The sequence below is a fragment of the Mytilus galloprovincialis genome, chromosome 11 (genome assembly GCF_965363235.1).
Source record: "Mytilus galloprovincialis chromosome 11, xbMytGall1.hap1.1, whole genome shotgun sequence".
Taxonomy (NCBI): domain Eukaryota; kingdom Metazoa; phylum Mollusca; class Bivalvia; order Mytilida; family Mytilidae; genus Mytilus; species Mytilus galloprovincialis.
Window position 1 is genome coordinate 39746558 of NC_134848.1, and position 26886 is coordinate 39773443.

General features: G+C 32.3%; 1 protein-coding gene across 4 annotated transcripts in view; it reads left to right on the forward strand.

The window, feature by feature from the left end:
• Positions 1-26559, forward strand: part of LOC143052164 (NADPH oxidase 5-like) — a 41900-nt gene extending 15341 nt beyond the window's left edge. For all 4 annotated transcript variants that reach the window (XM_076225119.1, XM_076225120.1, XM_076225118.1 and 1 more), the window contains exons 3-16: positions 187-225; positions 898-1009; positions 1700-1850; positions 10498-10708; positions 11901-12307; positions 13021-13193; positions 15728-15919; positions 17108-17240; positions 19758-19928; positions 20629-20711; positions 21846-21902; positions 22959-23168; positions 24346-24624; positions 26333-26559. In XM_076225119.1, the coding sequence (XP_076081234.1) occupies positions 187-225; positions 898-1009; positions 1700-1850; positions 10498-10708; positions 11901-12307; positions 13021-13193; positions 15728-15919; positions 17108-17240; positions 19758-19928; positions 20629-20711; positions 21846-21902; positions 22959-23168; positions 24346-24624; positions 26333-26464 (2350 nt within the window). In that variant the 3' untranslated portion in view covers positions 26465-26559. The remainder of the gene's footprint in view (positions 1-186; positions 226-897; positions 1010-1699; positions 1851-10497; positions 10709-11900; positions 12308-13020; positions 13194-15727; positions 15920-17107; positions 17241-19757; positions 19929-20628; positions 20712-21845; positions 21903-22958; positions 23169-24345; positions 24625-26332) is intronic.
• Positions 26560-26886: the final 327 nt, after the last annotated feature.

Genomic DNA, 26886 nt, shown 5'->3' on the forward strand with positions numbered 1-26886 from the left:
GGAGTACCCAGAATGCTTATGAATATCAAACGGCGACTATAAGAAATTAAGATTTAAACGTTACTAATATGAAAACAAGCAGTCCATTTTATTCAAATACCACAGAATATAAATAAAAAGCAAGATGCATGTGCAAATACAATTTTAAATTGAGTACACCATAAACTCTGACTTATCATTTTTCAGCAGGGACAATCTATGGAAAGAAGAGTATTTCGACAGCGTGTAAGTATGTCTGTGTAGTATACCATAAGTACAAGACATATTTTGTATTTCGTTCATTTCTGTTATCAGTATTGTATTGCCTCATTTTATAGCTAACTATGCGGTATCGACTTTGCTCATTGTTGAAGGCCATACCGCGACCTATAGTTGTTAATTTCTCTATCGTTTGGTCTCTTGTAGAGAGTTGTCTCAGTGGCAATCATACCACATCATCATTTTTATAATCTTTTATTTTCCACGATTATTCTTCATACTCTTGCATCCTATAATTATTCCCTATTCTGTATTTGTTTGGGTCATATTTCTCTAGATATTCTATGATCATTTGATCGTTATGCTCAATCTCCGTACAGCACTCGTTTCCTTTTCGTATACTTAGTACACTGCGCTGGAGATTGCGTTATGCTCTACTCTGTTAACCCAATTCATGCCCTCAAATATGCCGATAGTTTGGGTCTTATATTTGGAAACTTATATTTTTCTTTGACCCGGGATTGATATTTGCTATCAAGGAAACGGAGAGGGCTTTCAATTTGTAAGTAATTTTACGACATACGATCCGGGGGTGAGGGGGAGGGGGTGAGGAAGGGGTTACTTACTATATTTCCTGTATGTTTAGTAGTATGAGTGTGTAATATTGACAGCCAAACAAGTTAATGTTTTAATTTACAGGGAAGAAGAAACAAAATGGTTAACATGGATGGAATCCCAATTAAAGAAAATTGCTGGAAACAAAAGCGAAATCACTTTACAGCAGTTTAAAAATGCTATTGGATTGAAACAGGTAATACACAAATATAAAATAATCTGTCGCAAGTTGAAAAGGAAAAGGCAAATCTTTGTAACAATTTGTGTTTAGTAGTTTTCAACATGTATGACAAAACTACTAGTACACTAGTATGGTGTTATTTCCCTCAACCGTTGTGAAGTAAAGAAACATCAAAATAGTAAAAACCAAGATTGCGGCCTACCTATAATGGCGTCCTCACCTGTTTCTGACCCACCGCAGAAAATATGTATAAGCTCACCAAACGCCTTCGGGCACCGAGCCGAATGTGCGAGGACTGAGAAGTCAGTCAAGGTCGTTAAACACTTCCATCATCATTAGTTCCCTCTGGAAAGGAATTTAAGTACATGTACATGACTTTAAATTGGTCACCACTTCACCAGATTGTTTTTAACTTGATCAAGCCTTAATTAAGTAATCAAGTTATTTTATTTCTCATCAATTTAATGTTTATTCAGAGAGTGAATAAAAGCACAAATTCCATATCTCCAAATTTTATTCAGTGTGTCAATTGAACTTTATCAGTGTTTCAATTAAAAGTTTATCAGTGTGTCAATTCAAAGTTTGTCAGTGTGTCAATTCAAAGTTTGTTAGTGTGTTCATTAAAGATTTATTAATGTGTGACTGTAAGTTAAAAGTTTATCAAGGTGTCAATTAAAAATTTATTCAGTGTGTTTTTCATTTCAGTGTTTCTTCGCAGAACGATTTTTTGCTCTATGTGATTCCAACAACAGTGGGACTACAGATATTTTGAACCTTACAACACCTCTCATGAAAGTAACAAAAGGAACACCGTCACAAAGACTTAAGTTCCTGTTTGATTTGTACGATGTTGACGGTAAATATTATACATAGTGTTGCCCCCTAAGCCCTGACGATGGTCTGAAAGGGGGTCTTCATTTTTGTATTATTTAAGCCATTATTACCCCCATTTTAGTCATATTATCATTTATTCTCTTTCCTTTGCATTGTTTGTCTATCTTCCATCATATGATTATTTTCAGACCGTTACTAGTATTCTCTATTTTGGATACCCTATCCAGACCCTTTTATCATTACGTCATGGTTTTTATTCCCGCCTTACTGAGGCGGTAGTACATGTGATCTGTGCATCTGCTTGTTCATTAATTCATTAATCTTTTCTCCTGTTCACACTTTGTGAACGCAGGTCTTCACAACTCAGATACCGCACTCTACTGGGACTTCCCGGCGATTTGAATTAGTTTATAGCGTCCGATTTCTCGGACTTTTTTTGATTAAAATTGTTTTATTTAAGGAATGACTGTAATATTTTTTTCTGTCTATGAAGAAATGACATAAAAAATTTGGTGCACACTGAATAACGCGCGTAGCGGGTTATTTAACAGTGTGCACCACATTTTTTTTATGTGATTTCGAATAGACAGAAAAAATATTACAGTCATTTCTTATAATTTAATTCCAAATTCCATTTTAAATGGTAGAAAACCATGAAAAACGTTGATGACATCATGGTCACATGACTAAATTATGTCTATGGGCCGATAACAAAATAACGTCAGCCAATCAGAATACGCGTAACATCCAAAATTAAATTATTACTAATTTACGTATATACATGTACTTTAGGGTTTTCTTATTGTTGAAGACTGTATGGTGATATATGGTTGTTAATTGCTACTTGGAGAAGAATTGCCCCGATGGCAGTCATACAACCTATTCTAATTTTTATATCATCATCATCATCATCATCATCAAACTTCAAAACTGCAATTTTTGTCGAAAAACTTTTTTGCAGCTCTAGTCTAATTTGTTTCTCTAAATGTTTTTGAAAATGTCCATTAATAAAAGTTAGGCGTTTGCTATTCATAAAAAAGAACATGGCATCCAGTACTACAAATGTACCACTACTACTTGAACCAATCAACGGATTTATTTTAAAAAATCATATATACGCACAATAAATTGGTCACCAAACAATTAGAACAAACGTGCATGTGCATATATGTCGATTATTGCGTAAACACTTTAGAAAACTTATTTTATAAGTAAGAGTAATAATTTAAAGCATCGACGATTAATTTTTGGACGGAATATCTTTTTTCAATAAACTGTTTGATTATATTTTATTATTGTTTCAGAAGGGAAGTGAATAACAAAATTTGAATCCATGGTCAAAATTAAATTATTATCTTTTTTAATGTTTAGTAACTTTTTTCAATGATATACGGAACATGTGAAAAGAATCACACTTAACTTCCGGTACCTGCTTAATTTTTACTTAAACAAATAGTTTTATGAAACTGAAATATTCTGACTGTTAACATAGTTAAACTAAATTTCCAAAAATCCTTTTGGTAATCAAAATATTTAAAAAAAATTAACTTTAAAATACGCTATTTAAAGAATTTTAAATGGTAACGAATATCAGCTGATGAAATAATTTGTTTCCGGATAATGAAATCATTTATGTCTCAGCCCATTGAATGCAAACACATGAAGTTGACCTTGAGTTCAAACGTTTATGCCACACCCACAAATTTTCTAATTCATAAAATTAAAATTCATTTAGCAAATTAAAGATTGCAATTTGTGATCACGGAAATGAGGGAAAAAACGTCATAAATATTTTTCCAAAATGTATAATTATTATAATGATTTAACAAAATAAAAGTCGTCATTGAATAAAAAACAAAATGAGAAATTATGTAATAAAATAATGTCCTTCATATTCGATTTTTTTCCAAATGTATCCTCAATTTTTTTTTAAAATAAACGTAATCATGAAACCCAAATCAAAATTATGTTATGAATTAAGTCCTTTAGTTTCGATTTTTTCAGTGCATACTGACGTCTTAATTATTGACAAAATATATTAGTGCAAAATCAATGTCATGTATGTATCACGTGGTAAGTATATGAAGATGCTATCCATTCAAATCGAATTTCGTTCGTCTCGGGGCTTTTCGTATAATCATGGTGAACCAATATAGACGTGTTAAATCAATATAACATGGTTAGAAAATGATTTTATCAAAGAGATGTGCCGATTTATTTATCTGAAGGCCATTTTTATAGTCAAGGTGAACTTTCATTCTTTGGTCCAGATAATGTTAAACTGTTTTCATTTTACTTATCATAAGTATAATAGATACAATAAGTAGTTTGATTTTCTGAACAATATGCATGAAATATTTGCCACTGGACGTTAAGCAACCTACAGTCAATCAATCCATTAGTAGTTTGGATTTCCAGTACCGACTTATGTTTTGGGTATTAATTGATATTTTTAAAGGGTCTGATCTTTTTTACGAGGGAGATGTGTGGTTAAGAAAAATAGTACTACAAACAATTATAAATAAATTATATATGTAATGAAGTTTTATACGGCATTCATTTCGCTGAACTAGTATACACACTATCGTTTAGAGTCCAACTGAAGCTTGACTACGGTTGCGGGTTTTACTGTTGGTGGAGATTTATTTCCCCGAGGGTATCACAAGCCCAGTAGTCAGCACTTTTTGTGCTGACATGAATTGTCATTGATATGGTTATATTTATAAATTTACTGTTTACAAAATTGTGGAATTTTTTGAAATACTAAGGCTTTTCTACCTCAGGCATAGATTACCTTAGCTGTATTTGGCAAAACTTTTAGGAATTTTGAGTCTTTTGTAGACAAAACGCGCTTCTGGCGTATATATTAAATTTAGTCCTGGTATCTATGATGAGTTTATTTACTCGCTGCATTGAAGACCCATGGTGGCATTGAGCTGTCTTCTGCTCTTTTGGTTGTTGTCTCTTTCACACATTCCTTGTTTCAATACCAATTCCAATTCTATCAAAGTTATTGCAAGTAGAAACATCCATAATGCAGATAGTTTCAAGATACAATACAGCAGTTAAAATTCATAAGTTGAAGAGTCTAAATTAAAGACAAACAATGAAAAATGACGACAAGACAAACAACTGCACAGTCAACAAACCACATCTTAAAAAATGAGTTAGTTCGACTAACACGAACACTAACAAAACCTTCGGATAATTTCGTCCGGAATTCCTGCTTCATACGTGGCTACCGTCGTGTTAGTCATGGTATTTTTTTTTTTATGTTAGAATTAAAAGTCGATGTAAAACGTTATTGATGAATACAATGCGCTTATCTCTCGGTTCTCTACTGTAAATTAGTAGTTATTAACAGATTGTAGATGAAAATTAGGTTAAGGTAGCTATGATCAGCCATTAAAGAATATAAATAATTTCTGAATTTCGTGCGTCCGAATTGCTTATCTGGATTAACCGTAATCAGGAACGCTTATACCGATAGAGTACGCTAATGCCGGGGTTGTAAAGATACGTAGAAACTTAAAGAGTATCATAACCAAAAGATACTGAAAAAGAATAGACAGTAGTTTTGATCAACCATAAACGAATAATTAAAATATAAATAGTTCTTATTTCGTGCGTCCGAATTACTTTTCTGGACTAACCTTAATTAGAATCCAATAAACCAACATATGTGAATGCGGGGGTTGTAAAGATACGTAGAAGCGTGAAGAGCTTCACAGACAAAAATAGACTACAAAAGAATAAACATTGTTATGTACGGTCAGTTTTTCCTGAGGGTGTTTGACCCATACGTCCTTAATAATCTATCATTTTTTAACAGGGAATTTTAAAAAAGTACAAAAAATAAAATAAAAACTAATTAACTCTACAAAAGTAAAACATTTTACCGCATCTTACATCCCACCACTTACTCTTTTTCCATTAGTCATTCATAACAAAACTTTTATACATATTGAAACCGAAACAAAGTGTGTCATTCAAGTTCGTTTTTGTTCAAAATGAATACTTTTGTTAGACAAAAATAAAATTACGGTCTGAAACCCAAATTTAAAATAAAATTATGTAATGAAATAATGTCCTTTAGGTTCGTTTTTCCCAAATGTATACTTATTATAATGATTTAACAAAATAAAAATTGTCATTGAATAAAAAACAAAATGAAAAATTATGTAATAAAATAATGTCCTTCATATTCGATTTTTTTCCAAATGTATCCTCAATTTTATTCAAAATAAACGTAATCGTGAAACCCAAATCAAAATTATGTTATAAATAAAGTCCTTCAGTTTCGTTTTTTTTTTCAGTGCATACTGATATCTTAATTATTGACAAAAGATATAAGTGCAAAATCGATGTCATGTATGTATCACGTGGTATGTATATGAAGATGCTATCTATTCAGATCGAAGTAATTTCGTTCGTCTCGGGGCTTTTCGTATAATCATGGTGGACCAATATAGACGTGTTAAATCAATATAACATGGGTAGAAAAAGATTTTATCAAAGAGATGTGCCGATTTTATTCATCTCAAGGCTTTTTTATAGTCAAGGGGAACTTTCATTCTTGAATCCAGATAATGTTAAACTGTTTTCATTTTACTTGTAATAGGTCTGATTAAATCATAAGTATAATAGATAACATTAGTTGTTTGATTTTTTTGAACAATATGCATGAAACATTTGCCACTGGACGTTAAGCAACCAACTGTCAATCAATCCATTAGTAGTTTGGCTTTCCAGTACCGACTTATGTTTTTGGTATTAATTGATATTTTTAAAGGGTCTGATCTTTTTTTACGAGGGAGATGAGTGGTTAAGAAAAATAGTACTGCAAACAGTTATAAATGATTTATTTTCCCGAGGGTATCACAAGCCCAGTAGTCTGCACTTTTTGTGCTGACATGAATTGTCATTGATATGGTTATATTTATAAATTGACTGTTTACAAAGTTGTGGAATTTTTTGAAATACTAAGGCTTTTCTACCTCAGGCATAGATTACCTTAGCTGTATTTGGCAAAACTTTTAGAAATTTTGGTTCTAAATTGCTCTTCAACTTCGTACTTTATTTGGCATTTTTAACTTTTTTGGATTCGAGCGTCATTGATGAGTCTTTTATAGACGAAACGCGCGTCTGGCGTATATATTAAATTTAGTCCTGGTATCTATGATGAGTTTATTTACTCGCTGCATTGAAGACCCATGGTGGAATTGAGCTGTCTTTTGCTTTTTGGTCGGGTTGTTGTCTCTTTCACACATTCCTTGTTTCAATACCAATTCCAATATTAAAGTTATTGCAAGTAGAAACATCCAAAATGCAGATAGTTTCAAGATACAATACAGCAGTTAAAATTCATAAGTTGAAGAGTCTCAATTAAAGACAACAAATGAACAATGACGACAAGACAAACAACTGTACAGTCAACAAACCACATCTTAAAAAATGAGTTAGTTCGACTAACACGAACACTAACAAAACCTTCGGATAATTTCGTCCGGAATTCCTGCTTCATACGTGGCTACCGTCGTGTTAGTCATGGTATTTTTTTTTATGTTAGAATTAAAAGTCGATGTAAAACGTTATTGATGAATGCAATGCGCTTATCTTTCGGTTCTCTACTGTAAATTAGTAGTTTTTAACAGATTGTAGATGAAAATTAGGTTAAGGTAGCTATGATCAGCCATTAAAGAATATAAATACTTTCTGAATTTCGTTCGTCCGAATTGCTTATCTGGATTAACCGTAATCAGGAACGCTTATACCGATAGAGTACGCTAATGCCGGGGTTGTAAAGATACGTAGAAACTTAAATTAAAAAAAGTGTCATAACCAAAAGATACTGCAAAAGAATAGACAGTAGTTTTGATCAACCATAAACGAATAATTAAAATATAAATAGTTCTTATTTCGTGCGTCCGAATTACTTTTCTGGACAAACCTTAATTAGAATCCAATAAACCAACATATGTGAATGCGGGGGTTGTAAAAATACGTAGAAACGTGAAGAGCTTCACAGACAAAAATAGACTACAAAAGAGTAAACACGGTCAGTTTTTCCTGAGGGTGTTTGATCCATACGTCCTTAATAATCTATCATTTGTTAGCAGGGAATTTTAAAAAAGTACAAAAAATAAAATAAAAACTAATTAACTCTACAAAAGTAAAACATTTTACCGCATCTTACATCCCACCACTTACTCTTTTTCCATTAGTCATTCTTAAAAAACACTTTTTATTTTATTTTTCATATCAGATGTGACATTTACATGACATTCTTCAGTATTAAGTGTACAATTTCACTTAAGTTTGCTTTAATGTAACGCAACGGGTCATTTGACTATCTACATCTTTGATAATTGACCAAGTTCACACAGAGAAGTCTTAATTTTAAAACGTGCATCAGACCATGATGACTTGATCATGTATCCGCTTAATAACCTATGATCACGATACAAGATTTAAAGATCCCTCAGTTCGAGTGATCGTCAATGCAACCACCTGATACGTGTCATTTTTTATGTCGAGTTTGTTTGGTTTCATGTTTCTCGTCAAAACAGATTATTGCTTTAAAAATCTTTTGACATGAAAATAAATAAAAATACCAGTCATACAGTATGCCGAATGAAGATTAATTTGTTCCCACTAGGAGTTTAAAGTTTAAAGTCGTGAAATTGGAACAAAGGAAAACGTCTTTGTAAATGTGAGAAACAACACGTAGTGCGAAAAAAACCAAGATATACTATATAATAATAGTTATGTTCTAATTTTTAAACCCCGTCAGATGTTCACGGGCATGTACAAATAAGTATGCCCTACTTATATCTTAATGAAACAGACCTTCAGGATAAATTGTGGTATAACAAGTCGCCATAGAATTTTGCTATTTCTTTTTAAGATTTAGGTCAAATTATATCGTGTAGACATTTATTTGCTGTTAATAGTATATTAGTAGTTTGACCCGTAGATGCCTTTTGATTTGGTGTGAATTGTTTTATTTTACACTTAAATGTTTACACGTTATTTAAATAGAAATTAAAAATGTCTTTACACTTTGTACGTTTAGACAATGACTTAACACTATATTAATGAATATAAGACGTAGTTTAAATTGTGTTTTACTCTTTTCCTCAAATGTGACCTACCACGTAAGATCAACACCGAGTGTGTACTGTTATGAGCATTACTACGGGTGCCACATGTGGAACAGGATTAGCCTTCCCTTCCGTAGAACCAGTGATCGCCACTGTTTTTGTGGGATTCTTGTTGATCAGCTTTTGATTGTCTGTGTTTTGTTTTGGTTTTGATATTTTTTTGTTTCTTGTGCCATGGCATTGGCAGTTTGTTTTCGAATAATGAATTTGAATGTCCCTTTGGAATCGTTCGCCACTCTCTTTTTTAATTCTATACATCACTGATTCTGATGATTATATTCCTTATTAGATAATCACTGATTCAGGTAATTATGTTCATTAATAGTTAATCACTGATTCTGATGATTATATTACATATGAGGTTAATATCTCTGATTATGTTCCATGCTAGGTTCTGTAATCACTGATTCTGATGATTGTATTCTATTTAGGTACTCACTGATTCTGATGATTATACTCCATTTAGGTAATCACTGATACTGATGATTATATTCCATTTAGGTAATCACTGATTTTGATGATTACACTCCATATTAGGTAATCACTGATTCTGATGATTATATTCCATATGAGGTAATCACTGATTCAGAAAATTATGTTCATTAATATTTAATCACCGATTCTGATTATTATATTACATATGAGATTATCTCTGATTATGTTCCATACCAGGTAATCACTGATTCTGATGATTATATTCCATTAAGGTAATCACTGATTCTGATGATTATACTCCATTTAGGTAATCTACTGATTCTGATGATTATATTCCATTTAGGTATGCACTGATTTTGATGATCACATTCCAAATTAGGTAATCACTGATTCTGATGATTAAATACCATATTAGGTAATCACTGCTTCTGACTATTATATTCCATATAAGTTAATCACTGATTCTGATGATTATATTCCATTTAGGTAAGCACTGATTTTGATGATCACATTCCAAATTAGGTAATCACTGATTCTGATGATTAAATACCATATTAGGTAATCACTGCTTCTGACTATTATATTCCATATAAGTTAATCACTGATTCTGATGATTGTAACAATATTAGGTAATCACTGATTCTGCTGATTAATGTTAATATAAGGTAATCATTGATTCTGATCATTACATTCCATATTAGGTAATCATGGATTCTGATGATTATATTTCATATTAGATAATCACTGATTCTGATGATTATATTCCATATTAGATAATCATGGATTCTGATGAGTACATTTCATATTAGGTAATCACTGATTCTGATGATTATTTTCTATAATAGGGGATCACTGATTCTGATGATTATTTTCCATAATAGGTGATCACTGATTCTGATGATTATATTCAATATCAGGTTTTCATTGATTCTATTGATTATATGCAATATTGTATGATCACTGATTCTAATGATTATATGTAATATTGTATGATCACTGATTCTAATGATTATATTTCATATTAGGTAATCAATGATTAATTCTGATGCTTATATTCCATACATGTATTAGGTAATGGCAAGTTGGACATTGAAGAGCTGATGACAGTGCTGAGATGCTGTATGGAAGAAAGTTCAGTAAAGCTTAGTGAAGATGACCTAGAAAATCTAACTGCTGTTTTATTTGAATCTGCAGATACAAAAAATATTGGATATATATCATTTGATGAATTTAAAAACGAACTTGAAAAACACCCCGGTGTTATTGAGAATTTAACTATAAGGTAAGTGCTATATACACACACAATTCACCGTTTCAGAATGTAAAATAACGTCACGTCATTGGTTGAATTTTCACTGTTTATGACATTTTTAACCAATCACGACATTTTGGTGTTCGCTTTTGGAAATATTACCCAGGATTCATTAGATTCTGATATGGCTTATTTGCCGTTTCTGCATTTAAAGAACTTTGGATAATTTGAAAAATAGAAATAACGTCACACCATTGGTTCAGGACATTTTTTTACCAAACAGAACGGTAAGGTATTCGCTTGTTAAGATATTACGCATATTATATCGGATTTAGAGACGGCTAACTAAATGAATTTTCATTGGTACATGTTGTTACTATGGTCGCTTCACCACAATGATTTGCATAGCATGGACATATAGTATCAGTTGTAGAAAAAGTCGATTAGCTCACGTATTTACGATGACAATATTTTTGCAGATGAGGAACTCATACTTATTTTAGGATTTACAATTTTCCCCTACTTATAAAAGTTTGAATCAATACGAAAAAATAAATTCGGCGATACTATATCAAGTTGTTAAAGAGAGCTTTTCGATAAGACAAATATAAAAATTATTGAAACGTTATACAAACTCTTGATTATTCAATTGTCTAAAGTTAAAAAAAAAAAATTAAATATGTTGCACTGATGTCATGTTTTTGAGATTTAGTTAATTTATGATGGTCTGGATTGAGTTTGCAAAAAGAAAATAAAGGGCAAAAAGTGCAGATTAAAAGACAAAAAATATTTTGAATTGAGAAAAACAGACAAAAGAAAAAAAGAATAGAGAATAATAAGTAGCTTCAAAATCAAACATAGTAGATAACAACACAGACATTAACAACTATAGGTCACCGTACGGCCTTCAACAATGAGCAAAGCTCATACCGCATAGTCATCTATACAAGGCCCGGAAAAGAAAATGTAAAATAATTCAAACGAGAAAACTAACGGCCTTATTTATGTAAAAAATTGAACGAAAAACAAATATGTAACACATAAACAAACGACAACCACTGAATTACAGGTTCCTGACTTAGGACAGGGACATACATAAATAATGTGGCGGGGTTAAACTTGTTAATTTTGCATATTGATATTTGTTGAACATAATTTTTTATTATTGATGCATATTTGAAGTTTGTTGTAATATCCATAATTCATTATTTTATTTTTTCAGCGCTGCACAATGGCTAAAACCACAAGACAACAGTAAAAAGAAAACAAAATCGACGCCATCATGTTGCTTCAAACTTTGTTCAAAGAATTATTTTGCGAATAACCTTCGAAAAGTTTTATTCTATGTATGGTACGCAGTAGTGAACATCGTTCTCATGGGTTATGCTGGATATCTCTATAGAGAAGAAAACGGATTTCTCATTACCGCTCGGGTTTGTGGACTTCCGTTGAACTTTAACTGTATGTTAATTCTTATACTCATGATGAGGAAATCTCTTACGTACCTCAGACTAACATTTTGGAATAATTTCCTTCCATTGGATCATAACATTTTGTTCCATAAGAGAGTGGGCATCATAATTTTTATCCTATCAATAATACATACGGGAGCTCATATTGGAAACGCAGGTATGTATAAATAACAAAATAAAGGTTAAGGTATGACCGTCTAATTAGATTGTATTTTTACTACTAAATGAAGAGACCGATTTTATTGAGCCGAACCTCCTCTGAAACCATTAAAATTCGGAAATATTTGTGATATTCCGTATAAATGTAGTGTTTTGTACTTCCTAAATTTGTCTTTGAAAGATTATTTTTTATACAGAAAACGTCAAATGTTTAGAAAATGACCCAATTCAGAGACCGTTATCATGGTTACCGTTTCGTGTCTTCTACATGTCTATGCTTTTGTGCATGCTCAGTCTACGTACTGCCTGCTATATTTATAAACTCTTTGTTTCAACACTTGCCCAATTGTACCGCGATTTCGCGCGAATCCTTTAGTTAGATATCAAAACAATCGAAAACAGCAATCATTGTTGTGAACGAAGTCAACGTGAATTATCTTGATAAAAATGATTCAGGATTTGATGGTAGGGACTTAAATGAATTTGAAAAAGCGACAATTTAGCTTGTATCAATTCATAAATAAAAGAACTTAGTTAATGTCGAAATTAATTCAAAAGGCTTTTGTTTTTGAAAAAAGGAATTTCAAGATGAGACTTTGAAACTATTACTTGGGGATATCATATAAACAGAATATACGAAGCAATTAAAGAAAAACAAACATAACAGACATGATCACAGAACAATTATTTTTTTTCTTTCTATCTTCCTAGTTATTGTGGCAGATGAGAGTGAGTTTACAGTGGCAGACATCTTGGTTACAGATGCGGCAGAGCTTGGTACAATTATTGGTAGTGCGTATTTCACAGGTTGGGCTCTAGATATCATCCTGATAATAATGATTATATGTTCCATGGAGTTTGTTAGAAGATCTGGACATTTTGAGGTAACCTATAAAATCATTCGTCACAACTCGGCCGATTCCGGAAGTAGCGGATTTACCCGAGGATTGCCGATTGCTATAACATAAAACTGAATTGGCACACTATCAGCTATAATAAGTTTTTTTATTTATTTATTGTTTTTATGCCCCTTGCATGCATTTATGAGCATTATGTTTTCTGGTCAGTGCGTCCGTGTGTCCGTTCGCCCGTCTGTCCCGCTTCAGGTTTAAGTTTTCAGGTTAAAGTTTTTGTCGAGGTAGTTTTTGATGAAGTTGAATTCGAATCAACTTGAAACTTAGTACACATGTTCCTTAAGATATGATCTTTCTTATTGTATGCCAAAGTAGAGATTTTCTTCCCTTTTCACGATCCACTGAATATAGAAATGATAGTGCGGATGGGGCATCCGTGTACTGGGGACACATTCGTGTTAATAATAAATACACAATTTCGAAGTTGTTCTTAGATAGATGTATACTAGTATATAAGAAGATGTGGTATCCGTACCAATGAGAAAACTCTCTACCCAAGTCACAATCACGGGTTAAGACCTTAACAGCACATCCGGCCAGGATCCGTTTGGACTTTAGGGAGCTACCATTTGATTTTTATGGGGGGCTAGGATGAAATTTGAAAAAAATAGGCAGGACAGGAATTTTGAGTAAAAAAAAAATGCAGGATGAGACACTTGCAAAAAAAAAAAAAGTCAGGATGACATTTTAGGTAAAAAAAAGTCAGAATAAACTAAAAAAAAAAAGGCAGGACCGAATAGAGTGAAAAATAAAAAGGCAGGACAGAGATTACAACTAAAAAAAAAAATGCAGGACAAAATTTTTCATCCTAGCCCCCCCATAAAAATCAAATGGTAGCTCCCTTATAGAATTCCATCATTTTTTTTTACCATGATTTGTATCTTCTTAATAAATTTATGAAATTTGAACGTCGATGTACTTTAGCTTATTTAAAGGGGCACTAACTGTCAAATTCACCATTTAATATGTTTAATCCACCATTTTCTACATTTGAAAATGCCTGTACAAAGTCAGGAATATGACAGTTCTTGTCCATTCGTTTTTGAGGTTTTTTGTTTTTTGATTTTGCCATGTGATTATGGACTTTCCTAATTGATTTTCCTCTAAGTTCAGTATTTTTGTGATTTTACTTTTCATGTTCACCGATTCTAATCAAATTCTCATATTTGATTTATAACAATTTTAAACATTTATCAAAACTATTAAAAGTCTAGATAAAACAATAAGCAAGGCAGAGGCATGAAAATACGTAGCTTCGTTTCGTGTGTATTTGAGTCTAGACGCCATCTAATTAGTTATCGAGTTGACCTATAAAGTCTTCCAATGACCCTATAAGCGATGTAAACATAAATATAGATATAAATAGATTAAGCAAACACGTGCTGTTGAATTATTCTAGGTCTGTTTAATTTCATATTACAGATAAAAAATAAATGTTTATCTTCGCTTTTATCTGTATTAGAATGTTTATTTGTGGATCTAATCAGTCAATCATATGATTTACCTTTGTTTTGCTTTCGATGTTGAAATTTTCTTCCTTTAAATAACTTTACACATACAATTCATATGTTATCCATCTCAAGCTAAGGGGTTAAATTAAAGTTCACATGAATACGGATTTAATGAGGTCGAATTATTCACTTGCAAGTGAATAATTCATAATCAATGTTTTTTTGCTTATTTTGACAAAATTGAACCTTATTGGCTACCAAAAAGGAATTTGTAATTCACTATTTGTATTTCATTTCTGATTGAGGCAAACAAAATAATATATTAGGGTTTTCATATTTCTCGTAGCTAGTGCCTCTTTGAACGATTGTCTTATTATAAACAAACCTTGAACTTACTAGAATCTTTTTTTATCGTATTGATTAAATACTGGTAAAGATTTTATATAAGTAAGTATATTTTTTGTTTCATTGACTTCGTATAATTGTATTACAATTGATGTATAATTGTAAAACAATAAGTATAAGAACATCCGTCCCATTGGACCTAAATTTCACTTCAATGAAATTAGCAAGAGCAGAAGACCAATAAAGTAGTAAAATTACCTGTTATTAAAGTCTGCGTTTTGTAAAAACTTTGAAGGAGTATTTTGCCGATTATCTAATAAAATATAAAATCAATTGAATTACCTGTTCACATTTAGGTATATTAAAAAATAATTTAAAAAAAATGCCGGTATGTTTGAATACAATTCCCTCCTCAGTTCTGTATAGTAATCACTTTCTAATAGGAAGTGGAATTCATCTTCGACCTTTCTGTGTTTCATAATTGGCACTGTCTCTTGTGTATATATAACACATAATAGCCTGTATGACTTTATTTCAATAGTTAATGTTTATCATATGAATGTCATGTAAAATACTGTATGTTGTATCAAATATATATGTTATGTGTATATGCACCTCTGGGGACCTAATTTGGAAAATAAAACTGATCTTATCTTATCTTATTTTACCTTATCTTATCTTATACCTAATGTTTTATATTCATTTTAGATTTTCTATTGGACACACATTTGCTATATACCTTTCTGGATTTTATTAATATTCCATGGACCAAACTTCTGGAAATGGTTTATTGCCCCTGGATTCATATTCATTGGAGAAAAAATATCAAGGTCAAAGTTCGTCAAACAAGCAAGATATGGAAAAACATTTATAGAGGAAGTTTCTTTGTTGTCTTCGTCGGTATGTATAGCAAATTAGGAGATAACTATATTGTATTTTAAGCTCGATCCGACGGCATCAATTGGGGATTTGAATATTGTTATCTCCATTCTAATGAAACTGACAGAAAACAAGGTTAAAACACGTAAATGAAATCTGCCATATGCCTTCTGCGCTTGCGCGTATGTCTTATAGCATCAATTGTCAATTGATGCCATATAAATAAGTGACGTTATCTAATCAAAATGAACGTTACAAACGTTGTTGCATTATAATATTATTTATAGGGAATATCATTTGTTTGATAAACATACTTTACCACAAGAACAAAATATCACCCAAAACAGAAGCATGAGTGTTTCAATAATGATTCAGAAAAAAAAGTAATGATGCCGTCCAGGTAGAAAGTTATTATGTTTGTTATGCACATTTGTATATGCATTGGCCATTAACATATTACTACAGAAATATTTAGTTTTTAATTCAGTTATATGCAATTAGGGCAAAGCAAAAAACAAACCCCCCCTTTTTTTTTTATCAAACCACCTGTAGGTAGCTCTGTACGGCTTTATGATACGTCTTTCTTCCTTTTATAAACATTATGCTTCGTATATATACATTTATTAACTAAGAGATTAATCTGTTAAATCTGGTGATACGTTTATTTGGAAATTGCCAACGGCAGTCTGCAGAGTTTAAGAATATCCGTTGTTCGACCTGCTAGTCAAATGTGTTTTGTTAAAATATACTTTTTCACTTTTTGGTCTTTTGGCAAATTTTGATTGCGCTGTATGTAGACAAAACGCGCGACTGTTTCACTTATTGTAATGCCTTAAAATAAATTATAATACACAGAAAAGGTAGAGCACATTGCATTACAATTCTTATAGAATTCGAAAGTTTCTAATAGCATTAATACATGTCCTTTGATTAAAGATCGATCGTATTGATATTAAGCTATAAACACTTTGAGTCAGACATGAACTATGGAGTGAGTCATGGGACCGATTTTGTTAAAATTCTGACTTTCTCATAAACAAATATAAGCAGCAAACAAGTAAAAAAAGGGTAGACATAATCTTATTCTTTAACTTAACTCTGACTTAAAGACATTAAGATAAAAAAATGTTGATTTGAATGTGAATTATAATGCAATATTGTTTGGAGAGTTTATTTGGATTGGATGACAACAATACACATTAATTTCAGGTTACCCACTTAGAAATATCTCGTCCTGATAATTTTGCCTACCAGCCAGGAGACTATGTGTTTATTCAGATACCAGTGATATCCAGACACGAATGGCATCCGTTTACAGTAAGCAGTGCACCAGAGCTTGATGGTGGGTTAAATATCATCGATTTTTGTAATAATGTTTTCTTCTCTCAATGCATGGCAATGCGTGAAGAAGGTATGAGTGCCTATGAGAAAACTCTCAAAGCATGGCAACACGTGAAGAAGGTATGAGTGCCAATGAGAAAACTCTCAATGCATGGCAACACGTGAAGAAGGTATGAGTGCCAATGAGAAAACTCTCAATGCATGGCAACACGTGAAGAAGGTATGAGTGCCAATGAGAAAACTCTCAATGCATGGCAACACGTGAAGAAGGTATGAGTGCCAATGAGAAAACTCTCAATGCATGGCAACACGTGAAGAAGGTATGAGTGCCAATGAGAAAACTCTCAATGCATGGCAACACGTGAAGAAGGTATGAGTGCCAATGAGAAAACTCTCAATGCATGGCAACACGTGAAGAAGGTATGAGTGCCAATGAAAAAACTCTCAATGCATGGCAACACGTAAAGAAGGTATGAGTGCCAATGAGAAAACTCTCAATGCATGGTAATACGTGAAGAAGGTATGAGTGCCAATGAGAAAACTCTCAATGCATGGCAACACGTGAAGAAGGTATGAGTGCCAATGAGAAAACTCTAAATGCATGGCAACACGTAAAGTAGGTATACGTGCTAATGAGAAAACTCTAAATGCATGGCAACACGTAAAGTAGGTATACGTGCTAATGAGAAAACTCTCAATGTATGGCAACACGTGAAGTAGGTATGAGTGCCAATGAGAAAACTCTCAATGCATGGCAATGCGTGAAGAAGGTATGAGTGCCAATGAGAAAACTCTCAATGCATGGCAACACGTGAAGAAGGTATGAGTGCCAATGAGAAAACTCTCAATGCATGGCAACACGTGAAGAAGGTATGAGAAAACTCTCCATGCAACCAAGTAACATTAATGTGTAAAAAATAAACACTGACAGGTCAAAGTACGGTCCTCAACACTGACCCTTGGCTCACATTACAGCAAGATAAAGGTGTCAAAATTACTAGTTTGAAACAATTATAACAAGAAAACCAACGCGTTAATTATACCCCCGCTTTAAAAAAAAGTTGGGGTTTACTGATTTACCTCTGTCTGTCCGTCCGTATTTCAGTCCATCCATCCGTCAGTCCGTCCGTCCAATGAATATTTGTTTTGTCACATTTTTCTCAAGAACTGCATTACAAAGATTTCTAAAATTTTGTTACAGAGTTAATATAAGTCAGCTTTACCATGTAATGTGTTTTCAAATTCATCAAACAATAATTTCCTGTTAACCTGACAATTACATAACTTTTAACACGAGTAGCAAAGTTGAAATTTTCGTCACATTTTTCTCAGGAACTTCAATACAAGTATTTTTTTAAATTTTGTTTCAGGGTATAAATTTAAGTAAGCTTTACCGTGTGATACGTTTTTAAAGTCATCCCTCAACAATTCCCTGTTGACCGACATATTTGGGCGGGAGTATCATCACTAAGCATCTATAACATCTATATGCCACAGTACGGCCTTCAACATTGAGCAAAATCCATACCGCATAGTCAGCAACTATAGCCCAAAAATGACAACTATAAACTAGAAAAATTTACAGTCTGATTTATGTAAAATCAATAAACGAAATACAAATATGATATACAGCAACAAACGACAACAACCGAATGACAGGCTTCGAGACAGGTACGACAGAATGTCGCATTGTTTAACACGTTATAGGACGCCCAACCGTCTCATAGCTTTGAACAGTTGTGTAGCAGTACAACACATGAACAAACTACATTCGTTCTTATGTTGTACTGTTATACCACTGCCCCAGGTTAGGGGGAGGGTTGGGATCCCGCTAGCATTTTTTAACCCCGCCACATTATCTATGTATGTGCCTGTCCCAAGTCAGGAGCCTGTAATTCAGTGGTTGTCGTTTGTTTATGTGTTACATATTTGTGTTTCGTTCATTTTTTTTTACATAAATGAGGCCGTTAGTTTTCTCGTTCGAATTGTTTTACATTGTCTTATCGGGGCCTTTTATAGCTGACTATGCGGTATGGGCTTTGCTCATTGTTGAAGGCCGTACGGTGACCTATAATTGTTAATGTCTGTGTCATTTTGGTCTATTGAGGATAGTTGTCTCATTGGCAATCATACCACATCTTCTTTTTTGTTAAAAAGGGCTTTAGTTAACTCATCAGATCAATACATAGCAGACTAACAAGTAACAAGCAGGATATACATACATCCCTATAACAAAAGACATTGACAACAGATTCGAGATTAGTCGCAGGTACCGACAGCTACTTCAAAGCCATTTAAAAACTAATTAGAGAAAAAAAAAACATAACCTTGTGCAATGCCAACTAAAAAATGTATCGACAGATTGAAGATCCATGAATTTGCATGTAGACGATTTATCAATACAATGCAAAGTCTTTTCACAAATATGTCATACTTTTTGTGACTGATCTAAATACCAGTTAGTATATGGAATGGAAAGTACCGAATTCAAAATATCAATTATATAATTATATTCCAGGTAGAATATGGCTACATATTAGATCTGCGGGGAACTGGACAAAGAGTTTGTACAAATATTTTGACCAGTACGATCCAGGTGAAACAAATGATGAAGAAACAGTTGCCTCCCTTGCTCCTACTAATCCCATAGACCGACGAATGAGGGCTACTCTCAAACATAATTCACTAGGTAAGACATATGAATATGTAACATAGCTGGAACAAATAACTATTTTCATATTGCACAGTTCCATTATAAACTTGGCAAAAGTGGACGTTTTGGTGTAAGGCACCTATTATTTTGCACAAATAACTTAAATGTGTCGGCTTTTGATAGATTTCGTGGCAAGTTCTTTTCAGAAAAATGTGCACCTTAAAATTGTCGCCTTAAATTTAGGCAAACGAATAATATTTTTTTTTACATAATTCGGGGTTGGAAGGGAGGTGGTAGTATCGGTAGGTATATTTATTGGAAGTTAACATATTTGAAAAAAAATGTTTGAAAAGGACTTTACAACAATTGATTTCTAGTTTAGAAGACTGTTTTTGATAAATCCAAAACTGTTATCTTGTTGGGAGACATTTCTATTCTCCAACATAGTTCTAAAATGAAATACTTATGGCAGTTAGTAAAATGGAAGAAATTTTAGATCATAAATGAAATCTATGTAGATGTTAGTTCGTTGGAAAAAATGTCTTCTCTCAAGCATAGATTTATAATGAAATATGTGTGAAAGTTATTTTAAAAGTTGGGAACAAAGTCCTCTTTTTAACTTCAATGAAATATTTGAATCAGCTATTTCATTAGAAGAAATACCTATATTTTTTATATAAAATTAAAGAAATATATCTGTAGTTTATTATAACACATATTGTGTCTTTAAATTCAGAACGAGACTCTGTGGTAATGAGAAGAAGAACTTTGTCAAGCAGAGGAAAAAAGTCAAGATCATTGAGACCTTCAAATGATCCGGTATGTAACGTCATTATCTTTCACCTACTCCTCAATTTATATTTAATGAACTCAACATTTCGATGATTTCAGTGATTTCATGAAAAAATGGCAACAGTAGTATATCTCGCTGTTCAAAAGTCATAAATCGATGGAGAGAAAATAAATCCGTTGCAAACACATCAAATATAAGAGGAAAACAACGGAACAACAGAACCACTGAAATGCAACAAAACAAATAATGCAACATACATAAAAACGAACTACTAGTATTTCATAACAACTGCGATATTCCTGATTTAACAACTGCCATATTCCTGACTTGTTACAGAACATGTTAAAAAAAAATGGTGGGTTGAACCTGGTTTTATGTCTAGCCAAACCTCCCACTTATATGGATCCTGCATTAAACGTGTAACCATTTTAATTTAACTCACCAACGAATGAAAACAATACTCTATATAAATATATGGGGGATCCGAACCTCTTCATGTGGAATGGATTCATCAAACGTTAAAAAAGCCAAAAATGTTTAAATACTTAATTGAATACATATTAAAACGGACCAAAAGGGACTTAACGAGATATCACCGTGAAAAGATGTCAAATTTTTATTGGTTTGAGTTCCATTAAGTAAGCAACTTGCGTTACCCGGCATGCTATGTTTTTAATGCATTGCCTTATGATATATGTGTATATAAATACAAGGTAAATAAAACGACACATAAAACCTCAAAGACATTTAGATTCAAGATACGATTATCAACATATATACGTGGTATATGGTATATATCAAGTTTTTTTTAATTAGATCAACCCGAGTTATAAAAGAAATCACCATATTACCTTATTTCTAATGACAGAATGTTATTATTTTAACAGCAGTATATAAATCTTTTTATAAAAAATCAAGCACCGAAGGAAAGTTGACCGTAACAATTACATGCTACCATAAACATGTCGTCAAACTAGAATGTCATACACTGCAATGTAGTAAGCAGTTCGAATCGCTCTTCACGAAAAGCTTTTCGGAAAACCCGTATCTTTGAAAAAAAAACATTGTGTATCAGAAGCACAAGGATAATAGTTAACACGTTTAAGAATCTAATTTGCATACATTAAATATGATAAAAATGTCTGAAGTTTCTGTTTTAGAAAGAAGAAGCCAGAGAACGAAGAGTTGCATTACGTAATAAAATAGTCAAAATACAGGTATGTATTACATTTTAGGTAAATGAATGTGTTGGAGTCTCATTTCCGAAATTTGTCGCTTTAATGTCATTTGTCTTTATTCCTTTTGACTTAAGTCTATTTTTCTCTAATTTAAGAACCCCATTACGTTTGCATTTTTTTTTTATTTTTAAAACCCATTTTATTCTCATAGTATCTTTGATTATGATTGCCCTGACTTCATTACTATGTAAAATGAAGACCCTTATTGAAACCTTAGGATTAAACAGAAATCCTTCAGCGTCGTCACAACTAAGTTGTTTAAGTTTTTTATATCAATTTCATCACTCGTTCTACATAAACGATCGCCTGATTGCTTGATTGCATGGTGTTTTATGCAACTTTCAACACTATTGTGCTATATATTGGCGGTAAGTTTTTTATTGGTGTAGGAAGCCGGACTATTCGGAGAGAACCACGTAAGGTGGGAACACTGACTATCCTTGTCAATTAAGATTGGAGTTGAGTTTACCTTTCATTTGCAGGATTCGAACTTGCAACCTCCATGTTAGCGACAGTCTAATGATATATTCGTTTGACTACTTAACTACTCGCCCACCGGGGCCCTTACTTCGCTCGAAAACAATAAACTAGTATAATTAAAATTAAAATGTTTCGCAAAACGTCATGCTGCAAACTCACCAATAAAATCAAAACAGAATAACTATTTTTTTGTTAAGTTTGAAGGGTAGTGGCTCAGTTCAAATATAAATACCATTTAGACGGTGTAATAACTACTAAAATATAGACGACAAGAAGTCAGGTGCCACATGTGCGCAATATCTACTTTCCCTTCCGGAGCACCTATATAGCTAAGACCACCCCATGTTGTGGTAAATTTATTTTCCACTTATGAGTTTGAATGTCCCTTCGATATCTTTCGCTTCTGACCTTTATAATAATACTAGTACTATTTCTTTTTTTTAAATCTATTTTTAACATTATTTTCTATTTCCAACATGATTTTCTATTTTTAACATGATTTTCTATTTTTAACATGATTTTCTATTTTTAAAATGGTTTTCTATTTTTTAAAAGTGTTACATAGATGGCCCTTATGGTACAGCAACAAGAGAAATCTTCACAACAGAGCATGCTGTTTTAATAGGAGCTGGGATAGGCGTCACACCAATGGCATCAATTTTACAAAGTGTCATGTACAAGTTTAAAGCATCAAAACGACATTGTCCTAGCTGTAGTCATGAATGGTTAGGAGAATTTACTACAGAAGCAATGAAACTTAAAAAGGTATTTGGTCATATATTGTTCATTGGATATTCATTACTGGTGATGATAATTTGCTATAGAAGCAATGAAACTTAAAAAGATAATAGGTTATTGTTAGTTGTATAGTCATCATGGTTAGGAGAATTTACCACAGAAGCAATGAAACTTAAAAAGGTATTTGGTTTTTGTTCTTAGTAAAGTCATTAATGGTTAGGAGAAGTTGCTACAGAAGCAATGAAACTTAAAAGGCTATTTTGTTATTTTTCTTTGTATTTTCATTAATGGTTAGAAGAATTTGTTGCAGAAGCAATGAAACTTAAAAAAGTGTTTTGTTATTGTTCTTTGTATAGTCATTAATGATTAGGAGAATTATTATAAATGTAATGAAATAAATTTACCACTTACGTTATGAAACTTAATTTTGGTCGGTACAAGCTTTATATTCTAATTGCATATTCAGACTAAATTAAAAATAAATACGAAGTATAATTAGTTATCAAAATTACCAGGATTATAATTTTATACGCCAGACGCGCGTTTCGTCTACATAAGACTCATCAGTGACGCTCAGATCAAAATAGTTAAAAAGCCAAACAAATACAAAGTTGAAGAGCATTGAGGACCCAAAATTCCAAAAAGCTATGCTATGGAAATCATGTTTTTCTACCCAAAATATTCCATAAAATATTACAGTCAAGCACGAAAACATATTTTTACTTATTGAAACCACATACAAGTGGGAGGTTAAGCTAGCCATAAAACCAGGTTCAATGCACCGTTTTCTACATAAGAAAATACCTGTACCAAGTCAGCAATATGACAGTTGTTATCCATTCGTTTGATGTGTTTGAGATTTTGATTTTGCCATTTAAAAAAGGGACTTTCCTTTTCGATTTTCCTTAGAGTTCAGTATTTTTGTGATTTTACTTTTTAGCATAGCATTATATTTTACTTTTAACTTCAAAATTGTTAACTCTCGACCATTCCAACACAGGATGAACAATTCCAATCCGGTCAGTTTTAATAAAAAAAAAATATAAGACTGACATAGATATCAATTGAATCTATAAAAACTGTAACCTATTAGCCCTCGTCTATTATTTGTCTGTACTTCATATGTAGACGTAATAGATCAAATATGTTTACATAATATCTTGTCATTTTTGCGCTTTGCATTAACTTGTAATACTTAATTTAGGTTGATTTTATTTGGATTAATCGTGATCAGAAGGCCTTCGAATGGTTTATATCATTACTCACAGCATTAGAAGTTGAACAATCGATTGGACACGGCAGAGATAACCCGGATGAGAAAATTATCGATATGCACATGTACATGACAGCAGCAGTTAAGAAAACGGAAATGAAAGGAATTGGTTTACAGATCGCGTTGGATCTTATGCACGAGAAGTCGCAACGAGATTTGATAACTGGATTACAAGTTAAAACACAACCAGGTCGTCCTGATTGGAATAAGGTAATTTTATAAGCGTTGAAACACCATCAGTGGTAATGTATGCAGCAAATTAGTACTATATGTAAACTTCATTTATGTTGCGTGTATATAGTGTTACGGCCAGAAATCGCCTTTAAATTGTAGCCAACAAAAGACACAAATCAATTATAAAAATTAACAAGATTTATTATACAAATGTTTACAAGAAGTATTACACAAATATTACTGTCAACTTAACTGTCAAAATATGAGTCCAATCTTTTATCTTTATCTGTATCCAGATATCTTTGGGAATCCAATCTGAATATTACGGTCACAATCCAGTATGATGTTGTTTGTAGAATAAAAGTGTCAATCCAAATGCTATGAATATTAATGTCTATCGATGTCTAAGTCTAAGTCCAAGAGTGAGAGTTTAACTTTAGTGTCTGTATATATATAGTTGTCATGGAAGATTCTAGAACAGTCTATAATGGAACATCCTAGAAAGTTACAAAGGAAGTTTCTAGTAAAATGTAGAAGTTTATATAACGCATCTTTTATTAGGATCATTCTGGAAAGTTCCAATCATTCTGTAATTGTTCCAGTGATTTCTAAACTGCACAGTTCTAAGATTATTCTGTAAACAACTATCAGGCCACACAACACAAATCAGGCCAACATAAATAAATACAATAATTACAATATCATAACAATAGGTACAAACAATAAAACAGATGCTCTATTATATAAAGCTGTAAACCAAACACATACAACTTTATACAACTGTTTTCAATGTAAAAAGCTTAATCAAGCAAGATAACTGGAAAAAGAAATGCACATGAAAGTAAACAAAACACAAGCATATCAACATACATTATAAATGTTATGGTAACCACAAAAGAGCAAATTAAGGTGGTACCTAACACTACAGCGAGATAACTCTGTAAAGTCAGCTTAACGTTTTAATTACGTTGTGTTGTAAAAGGAATATTTAGCTTCTCAATGATCAAAATTGGTGTTTGTCAAATTGCTATATAACCAGTGTAATTTTTCTGACAAAACGGTTGGTTCAATTTTTTAAAATTTTTTATATTTTTGTTAATTTATTTTGACAAATTTTTATGAAAATTAAACGAGCCAAATTAATTTTTTAAATAAGCACAGGGAAATATTATCAAAGCTTACCTTCATTCAGAACAGCTGGAACTGTACTTGTTTTTTAAAAAGTAATCGTTAAGAAAGATGAATAAGCTTAGATATTTCATATACAATAACAATTCTCATCTGTTAGTCAGAATAAAATGTAAAGAAAATATTTACGATATACATACAATGTAGCCCTAAATAGCCATGTACCTAGACCATATATTTGAAAAGCTACCAAATGAGGGTAGAAGCAGGTAAAACACAATAAATAAGAACAATAAAGATTGAGTGACAAGAACAACACTAAAAACCGAAAACGTGACGTTATTTATGATAAGGCGAACATATCCTGGACAACTGTGAAAAAATTACACATGTATTTCACAACAGAAAAGATATCATGATGTATCCGAAAAACGATGGAAATTTCACCCCAACTTCATTATCACCATTTAAAACCCTTCAACATTTTACAAAATATTCCCTTGATCAGTACATATTACATTCAATCTTTACAATGTGAAATTTGTTGATACATTTTAGAACATTATTTGCCATCTCTTTATAAACATGTCGAGTTAAATTCAAAATCTTCTTTCAGGTATTCAAAGAGATATCTTCAAAACAGAAAGGAAAAGTCAAAGTGTTTTTCTGTGGAGCCCCTCAATTAGGGAAAACCATAAAACTAGCATGTGAAAAGTTTTCTTTTGATTTTGCGAAAGAAAATTTTTGATTTTTTAATGGAAGTTATTTTGTTAGTTGAATGCTATTTTATTCATGTTACTTATACAGACATATTTTGTACATTGTAATAAAAGATTTTTTTTATATCTGTTTTTGTTTGGATTTTTGTTATTGTTAAAAGTAGTCATCAGGTTCAGATACTTGCACTCTATTCTATGGTGGATAGTTTCATTGCAATCACCCATCTCCTTTTTGAGTAAGTCGGGTATATTTATATCGGATATGTTCCTTACGTCGTAACTACAATCCCCTTCCCTTGCATGAATGTGACCTGCCGAATTAGACTATTTACCGGATTTGTTATCACATTAGCAACACGACGGGTGCCACATGTAGAGCAGGATCTGATTACCCTTCCGGAGCACCTGAGATTACCCCTAGATCAACTTTGTTTAAAAAGTGGAAGTTTGA